Source organism: Dipodomys merriami, unplaced genomic scaffold (genome assembly GCF_024711535.1).
Source record: "Dipodomys merriami isolate MVZ:Mamm:240054 unplaced genomic scaffold, mDipMer1.0.p SCAF_7, whole genome shotgun sequence".
Taxonomy (NCBI): Eukaryota; Metazoa; Chordata; class Mammalia; order Rodentia; family Heteromyidae; genus Dipodomys; species Dipodomys merriami.
This window is the reverse complement of record NW_027206290.1, coordinates 16268893-16287549: the sequence shown is the minus strand read 5'-3', so window position 1 is coordinate 16287549 and position 18657 is coordinate 16268893. Positions and strand designations below refer to the sequence as shown.

The following is an 18657-nucleotide window of genomic DNA, read 5'->3' as shown; positions in this document are numbered from 1 at the left end:
ACAATACATAATACATTTTAAACCCCCAAAGACAAAAGCCAGGTGCTATGCTTGCTGCTCACCCCTAGAATCCTGATAAATTGGGAGGCTGAGATCTGAAGATAAGAGGTTCAATGTCACCTGGGGCAGACAAATTCAAGAGAATCTTATCTCCATTTGACCAGAAAAAAATGCTGGAAGTAGAAGTGTGGCTCCAGTGGTAGAGTGCCAGCCTGGAGTGGAAAAAGCCACTCAAGGCCTTGAATTCAAGTTCTAGGAAAAGAAAAAAAAAGCTGAAAAAAAAAAGGCCAGATAAACAAGAGAATACACATGAAGAAGAGCAATAAAACCTTGAATGGACTTTTACCCGGTCAATTCAAAAGTTTGCTAAAAGTACTAGTGCAATACTGCAATATTATGAAAGAAATCTCTGAGAATTTGGATAAAAGAAAGTGAGCAGCTGGACAGCAAAGTTTGTGCATCAAGCTTTTGTTTGGTAGGACAGGGTTTGTTCTTTGTTTTCACTGAATGACCTTGACTGCTAGGACTTGATTTTTCATTATCTGTCTGGCAAAAGAAAAGTATACAATCCATCACTTAAACCCCTGGAGCTGTTGAGTTGGTCAATCCTAGAACTGGATTGCTTATTTATTTATTTTTATTTTTATGCCACTACTGGGACTTGAACTTGGGACTTTCACTGTCCCTTCACTTTTTCACTGAAATCTGGAACTCTATCACTTGAGCTACAATTCCAGGTTTCTGTTGGTTCATTGGAGAAAAGTCTCATGGCCTTCCCTGCCTGGGCTGGCCTCAAACTGGGATCCTCATATCTTGGCCTCCTGAGTGGCCTGAACCACTGTCAGCTGCCTGCTGCCCTCATTTAGAGCTGGTATATGAAATCCTGCACCCATTACTTTGGCAGCTCTATTCAATTTTATATTCAAACGTGTGATGTTATACTGTAGAAGACGGTATCATGCACTTTAACTTCTCACAAGACTATATGAGAGAAAGCCTTTTTAAAAAATACCATCTTTAGCCAGGGGCTGGCAGCTCATGCCTGTCATCCTAGCTACTGAGGAGACTGAGATCTGAGGATCACGGTTCAAAGCCAGCCCTGGCAGGAAAGTCCCTGAGTCTCTTATCTCCAATGAACCGCCAAAAAACTGGAAGTGGTGCTGTGGCTCAAAGTGGTAGAGTGCTAGCTTTGAGCACAAAAAGGCTCAGGGACAGCTCCAGGCCCTGAGTTCAAGCCCCACAACTGACTTAAAATGAAACAGAAAGTCTGTTTAGCTGAGTGCCAGTGGCTCACGCTTGTAACCCTAACTTCAGGAGGCTGAGATCTAAGGATCCTGGTTTGATACCAGCTTGGGGGGGGGGGAGAAGGGGGAGAAGGAGGGAGGGAAGGAGAGAGAGAGAGGGAGGAGGGGGAAGGAGGAGGGAGGCTGGGGGAGGGAGGAGGGGGAGGGACGGGGAGCGGGACTCCAGGGCGGCGGCTCCCGGGGGAGGAGGCTCGGGGGACCGTGCTCGGGCTTGCTGGGGTGTGTGACACACTCACACACACGCACACGCACACGCACAGGCAGTCACGGTGGGCACCGAGGCAGCCGGCAGGACTCCGGGACGGTCTCGGCGAGCTGCGGGCGCCCCGCAGGGAGGCGCGGGGTTGACTGCGTGACTCGATTTCCCGACTCGGGTGTGGATTCGGCCCGGACCGAAACAGGAAGCGGAGCGGAGGGCGCCGCCTCCCGGGCCCGCGGCCGCGGTCCGCGGGGTCCGGCTCTCAGTGCCTCGGCCGAGCCCCCGAGCCTCGAGGTGCGCGGCCCCGGGGAGGGAACGGCGGGGACCCGGGGAGGGAACGGCGGGGACCCGGGGAGGGAACGGCGGGGACCCGGGGAGGGAACGGCGCGGCCCCGGGAAGGGAACGGCGGGGACCCGGGGAGGGAACGGCGCGGCCCCGGGGAGGGAACGGCGGGGACCCGGGGAGGGGACGGCGCGGCCCCGGGGAGGGGACGGCGGGGACCCGGGGAGGGGACGGCGCGGCCCCGGGGAGGGAACGGCGGGGACCCGGGGAGGGGACGGCGCGGCCCCGGGGAGGGAACGGCGGGGACCCGGGGAGGGGACGGCGGGGACCCGGGGAGGGGACGGCGCGGCCCCGGGGAGGGAACCGCGGGGACCCGCCCCCCCCGGACCTTCCTCCTCCCGTCGGGGCGCGGGAGCGGCGTCCACGCACCCACGCGTGCTCCTTCCAGGGACCGAGCGCGGAGCCCGGGCACCATGGCCCGGCTGCGGATCGCGGTGATCGGCGCGGGCGCCAGCGGGCTCGCCAGCATCAAGAGCTGCCTGGAGGCGGGGCTGGACCCCGTCTGCTTTGAGAGGACGGGCGACCTCGGGGGGCTCTGGAGGTTCCAGGTACGGCGGCGTCCGGCCGAGGGCGGGGAGGAGGGGGGGGCAAGGGTCGCCCCTTCGGGTCCGGGATTCACGACTGGAGCGGCGAGAAATCAGCCTGAGAGCCTGGCTCAGCCCTCAGCTCTCTGTCCCCCCTCTGTCTGTCTGTCTGTCTGTCTGTCTGTCTGTCTGTCTGTCTGTCTGTCTGTCTGTCTGTCTGTCTGTGTCTCTGTCTCTCTGTGTCTGTGTGTCTGTGTGTCTCCCTCCCTCCCTCTCTCCCTGCCCCTGTCTCTTTCTTTAAGCATTTCTTACTACTTGAGCCCTGTGATACTAAAATCCTTCTAAAAGTTGTTGTTGTTGTTGAGTGCGCAAGGATTGTTGTCCCTGGCAAATGAGCTGGAATTACTTATTTGCTCACAATCCCTCCCAGGAGCCCCCCTCCCCTTTCAACCTTGGATTTTTATGGTTTTTCCCCATGAAACGTCACAGTGAACGTTAGATGATTGCACGACAGGCCTGCCTCCTCATCTTGACATTTTGGAGGATTTGTCAGGAATATAAAATCCAATTTGCTTTGTTTGCTCTGAACTTTCTCTCCACAAGTCCAAAGGTCTTTATTTTTGGAAGAGGGCAGAGGGCACCTGATATCCTTTCATGGTTATATTCATTCTGTACGTGTGTGTACGTGTACTAGGTCTTGAACTCAGGGCTTTCATGCTCTTCCTTAGCTTCTCTTACAAGGCTACTGCTCTGCCACTTGGGCCACACCTCCCTTTCCACCTGTATGTTTAGTGGTTAATTGAAGGTGAGAGTCTCAGGGCTTTGTCTGAACCATGATTCTCAGATCTGAGCCTCTTCCCCTACCCACCACCCTTTTATTGGGATTAAGTGATTACATAAATTTCACAAAATTCACAGTATTGTGGGGTAGTGATACTTAGTTCAAGTCACACACATATTTTAACCTTCACGAGGCACATTGTCAGTATCATGGTCTATAAAGCTTAGATACTATGGCTATTTCTTCCACATTGGGTGATATGTACATTTCTTTTCTTTTGCTTAGTGTCAGCTTTTCCCTCTTTCCCTCTCATCCCTTCCCTCCCATCGCTGCCCTTGAGTTGCTTAGTTCATTTTCATCAGTGTCTGGTGCAGCTGATGAGCCCCTCTGTTGTATTGTTTCCCTCTGATTCTGTGCCCTTCTCCTATCTTCCCTCAGATATGCACATGTATATACTATATACGAGGTCAAGAACATGGGGTCATCTAGAAATGATATGACAAATTAAGAAGAGGTTCTTTGTTTCTTGAGTCCTGTTTACTTTGTCATATCTGCTTGCATTTAGAGTTGAACTTCCCCAAGATCTGAGCCTCTTGAATAGTTAGGATTACAGGTGTGAGCCACTGGCTCCTGGCACCAAATTCTGTTTTTGAAATCTAGCCACCACAGAGGGTAGAGAATAGCAGCATGCTCAAAGCTTGTGTCTGTCATCTATTAGGAGTGAGAACTTGGAGAAGTCATTCAAGTCCAAGCCCATTGAGCCTCCTCTTTAAGAAGTTGCTGCAGGCCCTAATGGCTTACACCTAGAATCTTAGCTACCCAAAAAGTTGAGACCTCAGGAAGTCTGCGAGTGTCCTATCTCCATTAAACTAACAAAACTGAAACCTGAATATCAGATTTCTGCTTCCTAAGTTTCTGAATGGTTTAGTTGTTCTTGGCTAAAGAATAGTTTGACAACATTTTCTGATTACTTTCAGGGCACAATTTTCAATACCTTTGACCTGATGCTTTGAAAACCAATGCTGACTCATCATAACACACTGATTTCCACAGAGATAACTCACTTTGTGAGGCCTCCTCTTCCATTTGAGGTCAAGTGTGTGCCTCACATGTGTTTAATAAAGGAAACCCTGAATGAACTGAGTGACTGCTTAGAGGACCTGAGGAGGTACAGAGCTTAGAATGTATATTTTCCACAAGTTCACAGTTGGAGAATCTGGGATGTTAGAAATATTCACTGTGATCTGGGCATCAAGTAGATCACGCCTGTAATCCTAGCTGCTCAGGAGGCTGAGATCTGAACATCTTGATTTGAAACCAGCCGGGACAGGAAAGTCCTGGCTTATCTGCAATTGATGACAAAAAACCTGGTTAGTTGGACTCAAGCACTAGCCCTGAGCACAAAAAGCTCAGGGACAGCACTCAAACTCTGAGTATAAGCCCCAGTACTCTCTTTCTCTCTCTCTGTCTTTCTCTGTCTCTTTCACTGTCTCTCTCTGTCTCTCTCTCTCACACACACACACACCACAAAAGAACTGTGACTCCTCCTCTGTACATCACCATTTTAAATAACAATAAAAAAAAATATATATATTTTGTCGGTCGTGGGGCTTGAACTCTGGGCCTGGGGACTGTCCCTCAGCTCTTCAGCTCAAGGCGAGCGCTCTACCACTTGAGCTACAGCACCACTTCCCAATAAAAATATTTTTAAAAGCTTACAAAACAAAACACATCATAATTCTGAGTAAAGAGAAAGGGAAGGGACTACATGGGGAGGGGGAAAGGGAAGAGCACAAGAGTGGGAGATTGTTTGTGTGTGTGTGTGTGTGTGTGTGTGTGTGTGTGTGTGTTACTTGTGTGCTGGGCATTTTATTTAGGAATCTTTTCCAAATGTTTACTCATTATTTATAAATCATGAATTCTCAAGTTGGCCTGTTTGCTTCTTGTTTAATTCAGGAAAACCCTGAGCAAGGCAGGGCCAGTATTTACCAGTCAGTGGTTATCAACACCTCTAAGGAGATGATGTGCTTCAGCGACTTCCCCATTCCAGACCACTTCCCCAACTTCATGCACAACTCCCAAGTCCTGGAGTACTTCCGGATGTATGCCAAAGAATTCGACCTTCTCAAGTATATCCGGTTCAAGGTCAGCTAGGGAATTAGGGGGGCATCTTTGTGTCTCAAGTTATTTCTCAAATGAAAACTGTGACTCCATTGGCCAGGGCTTTTGTGTAGATATTGGTTGGAAACCCACCTGGATCTCTCCTGTCTAGGCCAACGCTCTATTCTTTGTCATCTCTGTGTCTGAACAATAATCAGGAAGGTCTTCCATATATTTTGTGTGCAGGCATAGAAAGCCAGCTGCTAGAGTGTTTCTGTTGCATTCTATTTTGATGTTAGTGAAATGCATGAGTGGAATTAATAGAACAGGAACTTTAAGATCTCCTGGTTGTCCAACTTGGCCACGATTGCTCACCACTGAGTAAGAAGATATCAGTGGGTGTGGAGATAGCATGGAGTGTGGCCAAAGTTTCCCTCAAGTGCTCAATGCCTTCAGGTGTAGACAAGAGACCTAGCAACTTGCCCATTTCCTGGCAACTAATGTACTTAGCCTCATAGAGGTTTTCTTACTATTAGCCCTGAATCAGTTCCCTTGCAGATTATCAAATCAAATGTCTGCACACAGGCCTGTGGTGTCATGGTGGCTGTGACAGCAGCCTTCTGCAGGTGTGAGAGGGAGTGGCAGGGGCTGTAAGGGTGTGGGAACTGCTGTACAGCAAGGGCAGCAGTCCCCCATGCCTGTCACTTTGCAGACGGCCGTGTGCAGCGTGAAGAAGCAGCCTGACTTCTGTACCTCAGGCCAGTGGGAGGTGGTCACCGAGTGTGAGGGGACAGAGCAGGTGGAGGTCTTCGATGGAGTGATGGTTTGCACAGGCCACCACACTGATGCTCACCTGCCCCTGGACAGCTTTCCTGGTGAGTAACCTGACCAGGAAGGGAGGCTCGAAACCACCCCAGACCTGAGGAGTTATGTTCATTCCTGTCTTTGGGGGCAAAGGTCTTAAACTGAATGCAACCCGTGACATTTGTTCTATTGATGTATGTGTGCTGGTACTGGGACTTAGGGCCTTAAGGGCTTTCTTTTTTTTTTTTTGGGTCCGGTCGTGGGGCCTGAACTCTGGGCCTGGGCGCTGTCCCTCAGCTCTTCAGCTCAAGGCTAGCACTCTACCACTTGAGCCATAGCACCACTTCTGGCTTTTTTTTTTCTTATGTGGTGCTGAGGAATTGAACCCAGGGCCTCGAGCATGCAAGGCAAGTGCTCTACTACTGAGCCACCTTCCCAGCCCCCTTAAGGGCTTTCTTGGTGTTCTTGTTCAAGGTTAATGCTCTGCCACTTGAGCCACAGCTCCAATTCTGGCTTTTTGGTTGTTAATTGGAGATAATAGTTTCTTAGCTTTGTCTTCCCAGTCTGAATTCCAACTAAGATCTTCAGATCTCAGCCTCCTGAGTAGCTAGGAGTTCAGGTCAGGCGTGAGCCGCCAGCATCTGGCTTTGGCTTTAGTAAAAACTAAACTAAACAAAACTATGGAGCAACATTAGTTTAAATTAACAATTTTTCAGCAGTAGAAGAAAATAACCAGAACCATTGAGTTTCTAGGATGAAATCAGAGCTTGAGGCATTGAATTATTATAGTCTTTGGCTTGGATTCTCTTTTTTAATACATATTGTTTTTGTTTTGTTTTGTTTTGTTTGGTCTGATCGTGGGGCCTGAACTCTGGGCATGGACGCTGTCCCTCAGCTCTTCAGCTCAAGGCTAGCACTCTACCACTTGAGCCACAGCTCCAATTCCGGCTTTTTTCTTTTTGCTTATGTGGTGCTGAGGAATCGAACCCACGGCCTCATGCATGCAAGGCAAGCGCTCTACCACTGAGCCACCTTCCCAGCCCTAATACATATTGTATGTACAGTCAGAGTGTGCAATACAGAGTAGCCATCTGAATTTAGATGAGACCAGTGTTGGGCTCTGGGAGCTCACAGCTGTCATCCTAGTTTCTCAGGAGGATGGGATTTGAGGATCATAGGTCAGGCCCAGCCCAGTCAGACCAATCTATGAGACTCTTCTCTCCAGTTAACCTGAAAAATAGTAGAAACAAAGTTGTGGCTCAAGTGGTAAAGTACCAGCCTTAAGCCACAAAGAAAGTAAGAAAGCAAGGAAAAAAGAGAAATGGGGACAGACATTTCAGGGAATGAAAAGACCAGAGAGACTGGGGATTTCTGAGGCTGTGTAGCCAGTGGACCTAAAAAGCCAAAATACAAACTACTGGCAATAAGGAAATTACTTCTTCTGCTAGCAGAAATAAATAAAAAAATAATAATTCTGAAAAGAGAGCAGAAAATACCTTTAAAAATATTCAGGAAGGCAAGAGAGTAGCCAAAGAGAGAAAAACATGGAAAACCCAAGCTTGAAGCTTCCTGAGATGACACACGACATCCATCCTATAGGATGTCTCCCAATAATGCTTCTCCCTTGTCTGGCAGGAATTGAGAGATTCCAGGGACAATACTTCCACAGTCGAGACTACAAGAACCCCGCAGGGTTCAAGGGGAAGAGAGTCATCATCATTGGCATTGGAAATTCCGGAGGGGATCTGGCTGTGGAGATCAGCCACACTGCCAAGCAGGTTGGAATCAGGAAATGTGTGACTTAACTTTGCTTTACCCTCATCAAGGAAGGGAAGCATACCCCACAAAGGGCACCCCACAAAGGGCAGGGAGAGCTGCATGCAGCCCTTCCCTACCACCCCAGTGCCAGTAGAACAGGCAGAGTATGACTTCTCTGACTCTGACATTGGTATTGTGTCTGATGGTGGAGCCCTAACTACCAGGAGGTCTCTATCATTCAGGTAGCCTTACGCTGAAGGATTCCTTGATGTCTGCAGAGGGCTTTCATGGTCCCCTCAGGCTTGGCTCTGTGGAGGTCTATGCCCTGGCTGGGAGAAATGGCTGGTGTCATTTTCACAGTTCAGCCAAATGGTCCCGGAAGTGCCTCACTGTTCTGTAAATGACAGCACACAGGGCTCAGTGAGAACTTTCCATTCTTGTGTCCATTCTTGTGTCTGAGGGGGAATTTTCTTTCTGGGTCTCCAAATGGGAAAAGGGAAGCAATCTGATATTTCCAAGAACATGATGAGCATTCACATTGTAGTCAAGCCAACAGCTGTGCTGACTTTGCATATAGTTAAGTAACACAGGATGACGTTCATTCTAGAACAGTTTCTATCACCTTGTTCTTTTGGACTTGGCTTTGATATCATAGATTTTTATCTGGAAAGAAAATGTCATCACCCTAAACTTCTAGACCAAGACACCATGATTATATTTTGTTGAGTGTTTATTGTATCTCAACTGTGTGAACAAGATGAATAACTAAATGAACAAGATTAATAATAAATGCCACTGTTTCTCAGTTATATTAATTATGCTGTAATTCTCTACAAAAGAGATTCTTCAAACGATTTCTATTTAAAATACAAGCAAGCTAGGGAATGGTGGCCCATAGTGGTAATCCTAGCTACTCAGGAGGCTGGGATCTGAGGATAGTGGTTTGAAGACAATCCACATAGAATTGAAAAGTCCACGAGACTCTTATCTCCAACTTAACTAGTCAAAAACAGAAGTGGAGATATGGCTCAAGTGGTAAAACATCAGACTGGAGCAAAAATGCCAAGCAAGAACATAAGGCCCTGTGTTTAAGCTCCAATATCCCCCCTAAATAGATGCTAATGCTCTAATCTCTTTAAATGATACTGACACTGCAACTCGGGTCCAATAACAACTCTATTCATTAATACCGGAATCTGTCATCACAAAAGGGATTGCATATCCCCCCCCATGCATTAACTCTACAGACATTTCAGAGGCAAGAACTCTATAAAGAAGAAGGAGTAAGGATTGGAGGTGTGATTCATTTGGTGAGCACTAGCCAGTGGGCCAATGCTTCAGGTATTAAGTTTGAATCCTGGTCTCCCACCTAAACAAAAAAGAAGAAAAGAAATAACCCTTAAGCCAGATGTCAGTGGCCCATGCCTGTAATCCTAGCTACTCAGGAGGCTGAGATCTGAGGATCACAGTTCAAAGTCAGCTTGGGCAGAAAAGTCTATGATCTCTATTTAACCACCAGAAAATTGGAAGTGATGCTGTGATTCAATGTAGTAAGTAGAGCACTAGCCTTGAGAGCAAAAGCTCAGGGACAGAGCCTAGGCCCTGAGTTCAAGCCCCACAACCAACAAAAAAAAAAAAAAAGAAAGAAGAGAAGGAAGAAAGGGAAGGAAGGAAGGAAGGAAGGAAGGAAGGAAGGAAGGAAGGAAGGAAGGAAGGAAGGAAGGAAGGAAGGGAAGGGAAGGAGGGAGGGAGGGAGCAAAGGAGGGAGGGAGAGAGAAAACACGTATGGTTGTTCCACTAGATGGTTGTGCACTGTGTATGGGAACCTATGTAAGAGCCTTCTTTAATATCACTGGCACGTCTGGTTTGTTAGTGATCAGTGCTAAAGGAACAGCAACTGAGCACCAAGTACTGTAGATTGCCAAGAAAGAAAGCATCCAAAGAGGATGGAGGCCAGGCAGCCTTGTCTGTGAGAGGCCCAGGAAAATGCATGGCAGAGCTGTCCCCAGGTGGCAGGAACAGCACCATCAATGCCCACGCAGGCCAGAGAGGCTTGGTTGCTGGGGTCCCACTTTTGTGTCATATGAGAAGTTGTTTATAAATTTCAGTGGATCTATACATCTCAGCTTATCAAGGGACTCATTCTTGATGTATTATTTTATGCCACTATTTTATAAATAGGGAATCTTTTAAAAAAAATTTTGGTCCTGGTACTGGGGCTTGAACTCAGGGCCTTGCACACTTACTTGTCTTTAACACTGAAACCTGGGGCTCTACCACTTGAGCCACATCTCTTTTTCTAGTTTTTTTGTGGGCTAAATGGTGTGAGAGTCTTATGGACTTTTCTATCTAGTCTAGCTTCAAACTGTGATCCTCAGATCTCAGCCTCCTGGGGAATTTGGATTACAGATATGATCAGCCAGGGCCCAGAGAGGTTTCCATGATTTTTAATGAGTCCCTTCAGTGGTGAGTGCTAGGGAGTTTCAGAAGATTAAGGGAAGTTTATCAGCCTGGATGGTCATTGGTGCCCTGGTGGAAAAGGTTTGATCTGAATCCCAGGAGGATGAAGAGGCCAGAGGATTTGTTGGGTAAAATAGCTATGATCAGAGATGAAGTTGCAGATCATATAAAGACATATTCATGGACTTCGTGAAGGCAACATTCTAATCACAGTCTTCATGTTTGGGAAGGAAATTTCCAGGGCATTTTTGTTCAAAGGTCATGGAGGCCAGATGAGTGAGCTTGAATTTAATCTTAAAAGAAGGAGGGGTGCTTTGGGTGGACCAAGAGCCTGAATGACAGCACAAATCTTGCTCTCATGTCCCAGGTGTTCCTCAGCACCAGGAGAGGAACTTGGGTCCTCAACCGTGTGGGCCAGAATGGATATCCCTTTGACATGGAAGTGTCCTCTAGATTTTGGCAGTTTTTATCAAAGATGTGTGGCCCCTCACTTTCAAGTTCATATTTGGAAAGGCGGATAAACCAACGCTTTGACCATGAAATGTTTGGCTTGAAACCTAAACATAGGTAAGCTCTCAGAACAAGAGGAGACATGGTGATGGCCTGGGCAGACAGGATGATCAATTGAACTACAATGTCCATATTTAAAAGAAAAACAGAAAAACTACAGATCTAGGTATGGGAGTTTATGCATATAATCCCAGCTACTCAAGAGTCTTCACATTTCAAGACCAACCCAAGCAAATGTTAGCAAAACCCCAGCTCAACACGTAGCTGGGTATGGTGGCATGAGCCTGTCATCCCAACTACAGGGAGGTGTAAGTAGGTGGATCACAGTCCATGGCTGCCCTGTGCAAAAGCACCCTGTCTAAAGCAAAAAGGGCTGGGAAGTGGCTCAAGCAGTAGAGCACTTGCCTAGCCAGCATGAGGCCCTGAGTTCAAAACCCTAGTGCCACCAAAAAAAGGAAAAAGAAACCCCCAGAACCTGAACTCAGATTTCTACCATGTCAAACACACAGAAAGCTAAGATGTGCGCCTCTAGAGGTTCTGCTTTCAATCTGCCATCCTCCTTGGCATCCATCATTTCCTCACATATCAGTTCCTCTGTGATATCCAACAACAACTGGAAAAGTGATAGTGGGCATTCCATCATGCATTCACTATCATGCTGCGAACAAGGCATTGTACTATGCCTAAACATGAGAGAAGAGACACGAGACAGAAACTGGAAATGGGACTGTATAGAAGGCTGATCACCTAGCTCTGCCAGACTTGTTGATATGCAGGTGAAAGCTACTGGTGTATGGCCTTTTCAAATGGCCACTGCTCAAATAAAACTCTTCCTTCACTCCTCTACTGCCCTCCCTTTCCATGCCTCCATACTCCAGCTTTGGCCTTGAGATTCTGATCTGTGCCAAGTTGGTATAAAGTCGATGTTTCCCAAATTCCATGACAGACTGAGGGGAACCAGTGGCGTTTAATCACCTTCACCAACCAGAATTGAGTTGACATGGTACTCACTTCTTTTCTCTGTGTGTGCCAATATTGGAGCTTGAACATATTGAAGCTCTCATTTGCCTTTTTTTTTTTTTTGCTCAAAAGTGGTGCTTAGCTACTGGAGCTACACCTTTGCTTCTGGCTATTTTTGTGTATGTGTGATGGGTCTAGGGCTTGAACTCAGGGCCTGAGCACTGTCCTTGAGCTTTAATGCTCAATGTTAGCATTCTGCCACTTTAAGCCATGGCTCAACTTCTAGCTTTTCAATAGTTAATTGGAGAAAAGAGTCTCATGGATTTTCTTGCTGGCTTTGAATTGCAGTGCTCAGATCTCAGCCTCCCGCGTAGTTAGGATTCCAGGCATATGCCATCTGCACCAGGCTTGCTTCTGGATTTTTGCTGGTTAATTGGACATAACAGTCTCACAGACATATCTGCTGGGCTGGCTTCAAACCATGATCCTCAGATCTTAGCCTTTTGATGAGCTAGGATTACAGGCATGAGTCACTGGTACCAGCCATGGTACTGATTTCTGTTTTCCTCTCCCCTTTTCTGTGTCCCTCATTTCTCTCTCTTGGTCACTCATTTCTCCTTCCCTTTATCTTTCTTGCCACTCACAGAGCTCTGAGTCAGCATCCAACAGTAAATGATGAACTGCCAAATCGTATCATTTCTGGCCTGGTGAAAGTGAAAGGAAATGTGAAGGAATTCACAGAGACAGCAGCCATATTTGAGGATGGCTCCAGGGAGGAAGACATTGATGTTGTCATCTTTGCCACGGGCTATAGTTTTGCCTTTCCTTTTCTTAAGGATGATTCTGTCAAAGTGGTCAAAAATAAGGTCTCCCTGTATAAGAAAGTTTTTCCTCCTTACCTGGAAAAACCAACACTTGCAATCATAGGCTTGATCCAGCCTTTGGGAGCCATCATGCCCATTGCAGAACTCCAAGCACGCTGGGCCACCCAAGTGTTCAAAGGTAAGTGGAGACACAACCTTTCTTATGTTGGTGTACTTCCTTTTAAATGAATAGAGGCAGTCTACATAAGTTTAATGGTGCTTGGCACAAAATTAGTACTGAAAATTTATTTTTAAGTGGAACTTAAAATTTAGCAAAAACTGAGATTAATAGGTAATATTAACAATTTATGGGAATCATTTACTAATAAATGTATTAACCATTTAAATTGCTAATGTCTCATTAACCAACACCTATATTAATATAGAGTAGCAATTTATATCAATCATTTGTACATATCCCATCATCAGCTGGGAAATTTTTCCCAACGAGGCATGATTTGATCCCATCCCTGGCAATGTGCATTTCCTAAGTCTGAGGTAGGGTAGGCATAAAGTCTTTGAAGAATGTGTTCCCCAGATCACTCCAAAGTACATTTGAGATTGGAGAAAACTGGTATGTATTTATGAAGCAAAAAAAACCCAATCTTTTCATATAGATAACATCAAATACTAAAACATGATGTGAACTAATTTCAACCAAAAATTAAGATCTGGGTATAGACTATTCCAGAATGTGGACTCTTCAGTCTCTCAAGTCCTTACTTCTCTGCCTTCTGTGGTCCTTCCTTGAGTTAGGAATACATAAGAAAACAGGTTTAAGATAGTGGACTCTGTGCATCAGCAGAGTGATTGGGCTTCTAAAAGTTTCAAATAAATCTAGCTTTTCACATTATGATAATACTGGAGTTGAACTCAAGGCCATGCACATTTGTTCTCACTTGGCTTTTTATGCTCATGGTAGAGGGCTATCTTCCACTTGAGTTGTGCCTTCATTTCCAGCTTTTTGCTGGCTAATTGGAGATTAGTCTTGTGTATTTTTCTGACCAGGCTGGCTTTGAACCACAGTGCTCGGATCTCAGTCTGCTGAGTTGCTAGGATTACAGATGTGAGCCTCCAGTGCCCAGTAGGTTTTTAAATGAATTTTCTGCCTCTGACCACTAGGAAATAGACCTCTTCATAGTGTAATGGCTTATGGTTGTGGCTTGAGAAGTAATTTGGAAATCAAATCCTAAGGTAGGTTTCTTGAGCATTCTCAGTGATGAATCTCAATCTAATTTCCCTGTTTCCTCACTGATTTATTAAAAATAACTAAAAGTTCACTGGCTAATATGGGAAGATATGGAAAAACACACAAGAAAGGCATGTATTTATTTGTTTATTTATTTATTTACTTTTGTGCTGGTATTCGGGCTTGAATTCAGTGCCTTGTGCTTTTCACATGATCCATACCTCTACTTCTGGCTTTTTATGGTTAACTGGAGAGAAGAGTCTTTCCGGTTTATCTGCCTGGGCTAGCTTTGAAACAAGTCCTGAGGCCTCATACCCTGTGTTGCGAGGATTATAGCCATGAGCCACCTGCACCCAGCTCAGGAGACTCTTTCTGAGGGTTTGGAGTTCTGTGATTAGGAGAGCACACCAGCATGGTGCTTGGGTGTGCCTAAGAAAGGGCAACCAGCAAAGCAGAGAACAATAATGCTCCAAAAACTAAAGCAGCCAATTCTATCACCTCCTGTGAAGGTAATGAGATCTCAATGACCAGAGATGTTTAGGGAGGAAAGAGACAACCACTTGGTATTAGTGGTATTGTTAGGTAAGATGTACTCCCATTCAGAAACTCAAGGTTCCAGAGTTCTATGGAATGCTACTTAAGAATCAGATGTGTCTAAAGGTTTCTGCATGACATGGAGTGTACATATGTGGGTATAAGGCTAACTGTAAGAGAGTTATTGTTGTTTTATTTTTACTGAAATACAATTGGCTGTGTGTCTTGTTGTGTGCTTGGCATGAAACTTCTCCCACAGAAATTCATACTATTGTGTATTTATCTTGCAAGATTGGTCAATAAGGGTTGCTCTTGATATTATTTTACAAATCTTATCAAATAAAAAGGCTTAGAAGGAGAGGATTATCTTCCATTGACCTTTAGTACAAACATGTGATTGATAAGTTTATTTTTATTTCTTTTTCAGTGGTTCAAAACAGTAACACTTGGTTTGGGCCCTGGTGGCTCCTGCCTGTAGTCCAGGCTAGTCAAGATGCTGAGATCTGAGGATCTATGTTTGAAACATGTGAAGCCAGAAAAGCTTACCAAATTCTTATCCCCAATAAACCACAAAAAGCTGGAAGTAAAGCTGTGGTTCAAGAGGTAGAGCTCCAACCTTGAGTGAAAAATCTGAGAGTTTAAGGCCATAAGTTCAAACCGCAATACACACACACACACACACACACACAAACATACACACACAGAAAGAAATTTTGAATTGGGATCATGTTTTATTTGTAATTTTCAGATTAAGATTGCTCAAGTTGTAGCATATTTCAGTAGTGATAGGATAAGATGGTCAAATAAACACTATAATCTCTTTGAGTACAGAAAATTATCCTGTAATTCTTAGAATTCTTTACAGTGCACTAATTGTTAATAGGATTGTTGTTCTTCCCCAAGAAATTATATATTTCAAAATTTCATTTTTCTCTTTAGGGCTAAAGAAATTGCCCCCCAAAAGTGAAATGATGGCAGAAATAATTAAGGCTCAAGAGGAAATGGCAAAAAGGTAAGACAATTTCCCAGGGAGATGAAGGATTACTAGCCAGGCACTGGTGGCTGTCCATAATCCTAACTACTCAGGAGGCTGAGATCTGAGGATCACAGTTCAAAGCGTGGGGAGAAAAATCCATGAGACCATATTATTGATAATTAATGAACAAAATGCCAAGAGGAGATGTGACTCAAATGGCAGAATGCCAGTCTTTATAGAAAAAGCCAAGTGATAGCAGAGGTCATGAGTTCAAACCTGAGTATTGTAAACAAGAAAAAATTCTCTGGTTATCTCCCCAAACCCCATTTCATTCCTGTTAAGCACATTTCCTCCTATAAAATGTCCTCTTAGCTCTACAAATCTGCACTTGATATAACTATTACATCTGATATAACTTGATATAACTATTATATAACTATGCCCTAGATATAACTATTATAACTATTATATACGCTTGTAGAATAAGTCATCCCCCACTTTCTTTCAGGCTTCCAAGTTTACCTTGGCCTTGGAGGGCCTGCTCTGTGGACACTCCTGCCCCTGTCATTGACTCATAAAACAATTCAAGATCTCATGCTAGAAAACCTTTGGCCCAGCTTTCTGCATCTGGATGTGCTGGGCTGGCTCTTCTGTGTTTGGTTTTGCCGTATAGTGCATAGTCAACACCTACAAATGTTCTACGCTCATATTCTATGTCCATGTTGCCCACCCTTCACTTTGTAGCTCCCCTGACTTTTAGTTGATGGGGGTCAGGAGTGGGGCTTGAACTCAGGGCCTCAGGCTCTCACTTGGTCTTTTCTGCTCAAAGCTGGTGCTCTACACTTGAGCTACAGCTCCACTTGTGGCTGTTTTGTGGTCAATTGGAGATCTGATTCTCACCAACTTTCCTGCCCAGTCTGGCTTTGAACTGCAATCCTCAGATCTCAGTCTTCCAAGTTGCTAGTATTATAGGCATGAGCCAGCTCTCCTGGCTTTGTTCACCTGACTTTGAATACTCTTCTTTCTTTTTGTCTTATCCTTGTAGGACCTATGGCAGCTCTCTTTTAACTATACTCTCTTTATCATTTCTACATAGCATTCAAAACCCATAGAATGGGCCAAAAGCCTTGTTTCCTCCTCTGTTTCATCTTTTTTATCTCCTCTTGTCCATCATAAGATCCTTAAAAGTGGTGACAACTGGCTTCTGTAGTTTCCACAGTTCCTTGTCCAAAATCAAGTCAACCAGCAGATACTCAAAGAGCACTGATAGTTCAAGGCTTCTGTCTTCTCTCCTTCAGGTATGTGGACAGCCAGCGCCACACCATTCAAGGAGACTACGTAGATACCATGGAAGAGATGGCTGAGTGTGTGGGTGTCAGGCCCGACCTTTGGTCTCTGGCCTTCACTGACCCCAGGCTAGCACTAAAGGTCCTATTTGGACCCTGCACTCCTGTCCAGTACCGTCTCCAGGGTCCTGGAAAGTGGGACCGAGCTCGAGAAACGATCTTAACCACAGACGATCGAGTACGAAAGCCTCTGATGACCAGAACAGTGGAAAGGAGTCACTCTTCATCCTCAGTGATAACCATGAGCAGATTCATTCTAGCGGTGCTTCTCTTTGCTGTCATTATGGCTTATTTTTAGATGGACTGTGGTCAAAGCTCTAGCTTCACCAGAGATGCCTTCAGGTCCCCTGACAAGACTGAACGCTCAGTTTCATATTGCCCAAACTCCAACCTTCATTTCTCTTCCACAAGCATTAATCCTCTTCCTTTTCCCATACAGTGAAGTCTATCTTTCATTTCTACTAGCTCATCTCCCTTCTCCTTTTTATCTATCACTTTTTCCTGTGGCAGGTTCTAGACTGTGAGATCAGGTTTTCTTTTTCTTTCTCTTTCCCTTTCTCCCTTCCTCCTTCTCTATTTCCCTTCCTTCCTTCCTTCCTTGTTTTCCTTTCTCTCTCTTTCTCTTTCTCTTGTTTTCCTTTCTCTCTCTTCTTCTCTCTTTCTTCCTCTCTTTCTCTCTTTCTTCCACTCTTTCTCTCTCTCTTTCTCTCTTTCTTTCTTCCTCTCTTTCTCTCTCTTTCTCTTTCTTTCTTTCTTTCTTTCTTTCTTTCTTTCTTTCTTTCTTTCTTTTTTCTTTCTTTCTTTCTTTCTTTCTTTCTTTCTTTCTTTCTTTCTTTCTTTCTTTCTTTCTTTCTTTCTTTCTTTCTTTCTTTCATGAGCTGGGGTTTAAATTCATGGCCTGCTGTCCTTTAGCTTTTGCACTCAAGGCTGACATTCTACCATTTTAGCTATACCTCCACTTCTGAGATTTTGCTGGTTAATTGGAGATAGAGTCTCTAGGAATTGTCTGTGGGCTGCCTTTTAAGTAGGATCTTCAGCTATCAGCTTCCTGACTAGCTTTGATTATAGATGTGAGCCTCTAGCATCTGCTCGCAGGTTCCTTTTGTGTCTGCTTTTATAGGTACTAGCCAGCATGTTTGACATGTGGTTTGTGCTGAATAAATAAATGGTTATGGTTCATCAAATGTTTTTAGTGGGGACCCTAAGTCAGTGTCTATAAAAAATAACTGTCTATGAGAGGCTCTATTCTATTAGTTTTTAATATTGTAATTAATTGTATGTATGTTGAGAGATAAGAGAAATAATCATCTTACAATAATTGTAGGTAACTTCAGATAAGACATGTAGATACTCAAGACCTTTAACTTGCTTTTCACTAATATATCCAAGAACTTGTGAGTTTTACTGCTTTTCTCTAAGCAGCTATCTTCATGCTCTTAATAAAGAAACTGTTTTCTGCACTCTAGGCTAATGGGTCATTTGGATAATCTACCACCTACTACTGCATTCTACTTTTTTGTGTGTGCTGGTATTAGGGTTTGAACTCAAGATCTTACCTTGTCATTTGGCTTTTTGCTCAAGGCCAGTGCTTTACCACTGAGCCATACTTCCACTTTTGGCCTTTTGGTGGTTAATTAGAAAGAAGAATCTCGCTGGCATTTCTGCCTGGGCTGAGTTTGAATCTTGATCTTCAGATCTCATTCTCCTGAGTAGTCACGATTACAAGTGCTTGGCTCTCTACTTGACTTTTTTTTAGTTAGCCAAATTTTATTGTAATCTCTTAGTCCTCACAGGAGTATTCTCCAAGACATAAGCTCAGGAAATTTTAGCTGTCAGCTGTTAGTGGAGTCAACACTGATTTCTCTTCCATTCTTCCTGAAATAAAGTCCATATGACAAGAATCTTCTTAGAATTGACATTAATGAATGGCAGGGTGTTCAGCTTGTACTGGATTTTCATGAATGTCTATAAAACACAGCACATGAAAGAGACATCAGGGTCTTACC

General features: G+C 44.8%; 1 protein-coding gene across 2 annotated transcripts; it reads left to right on the top strand.

The window, feature by feature from the left end:
- The first annotated feature begins 1520 nt into the window (after positions 1 to 1520).
- Positions 1521 to 18111, top strand: LOC138817155 (flavin-containing monooxygenase 5-like). 2 transcript variants are annotated; one of them, XM_070007538.1, is made up of 9 exons: positions 1521 to 1797; positions 2235 to 2394; positions 5108 to 5296; positions 5964 to 6126; positions 7691 to 7833; positions 10641 to 10840; positions 12390 to 12745; positions 15269 to 15341; positions 16604 to 18111. In XM_070007538.1, exons 2-9 carry the CDS (start codon positions 2260 to 2262, stop codon positions 16947 to 16949), a joined length of 1605 nt encoding a protein of 534 aa, XP_069863639.1. In that variant the 5' UTR covers positions 1521 to 1797; positions 2235 to 2259; the 3' UTR covers positions 16950 to 18111. The 2 variants fall into 2 exon arrangements, with proteins under 2 accessions (XP_069863639.1, XP_069863640.1); XM_070007539.1 differs by lacking the exon at positions 1521 to 1797 and adding an exon at positions 4129 to 4319 and having other exon boundaries at positions 2333 to 2394.
- The last annotated feature ends 546 nt before the right edge of the window (positions 18112 to 18657 follow it).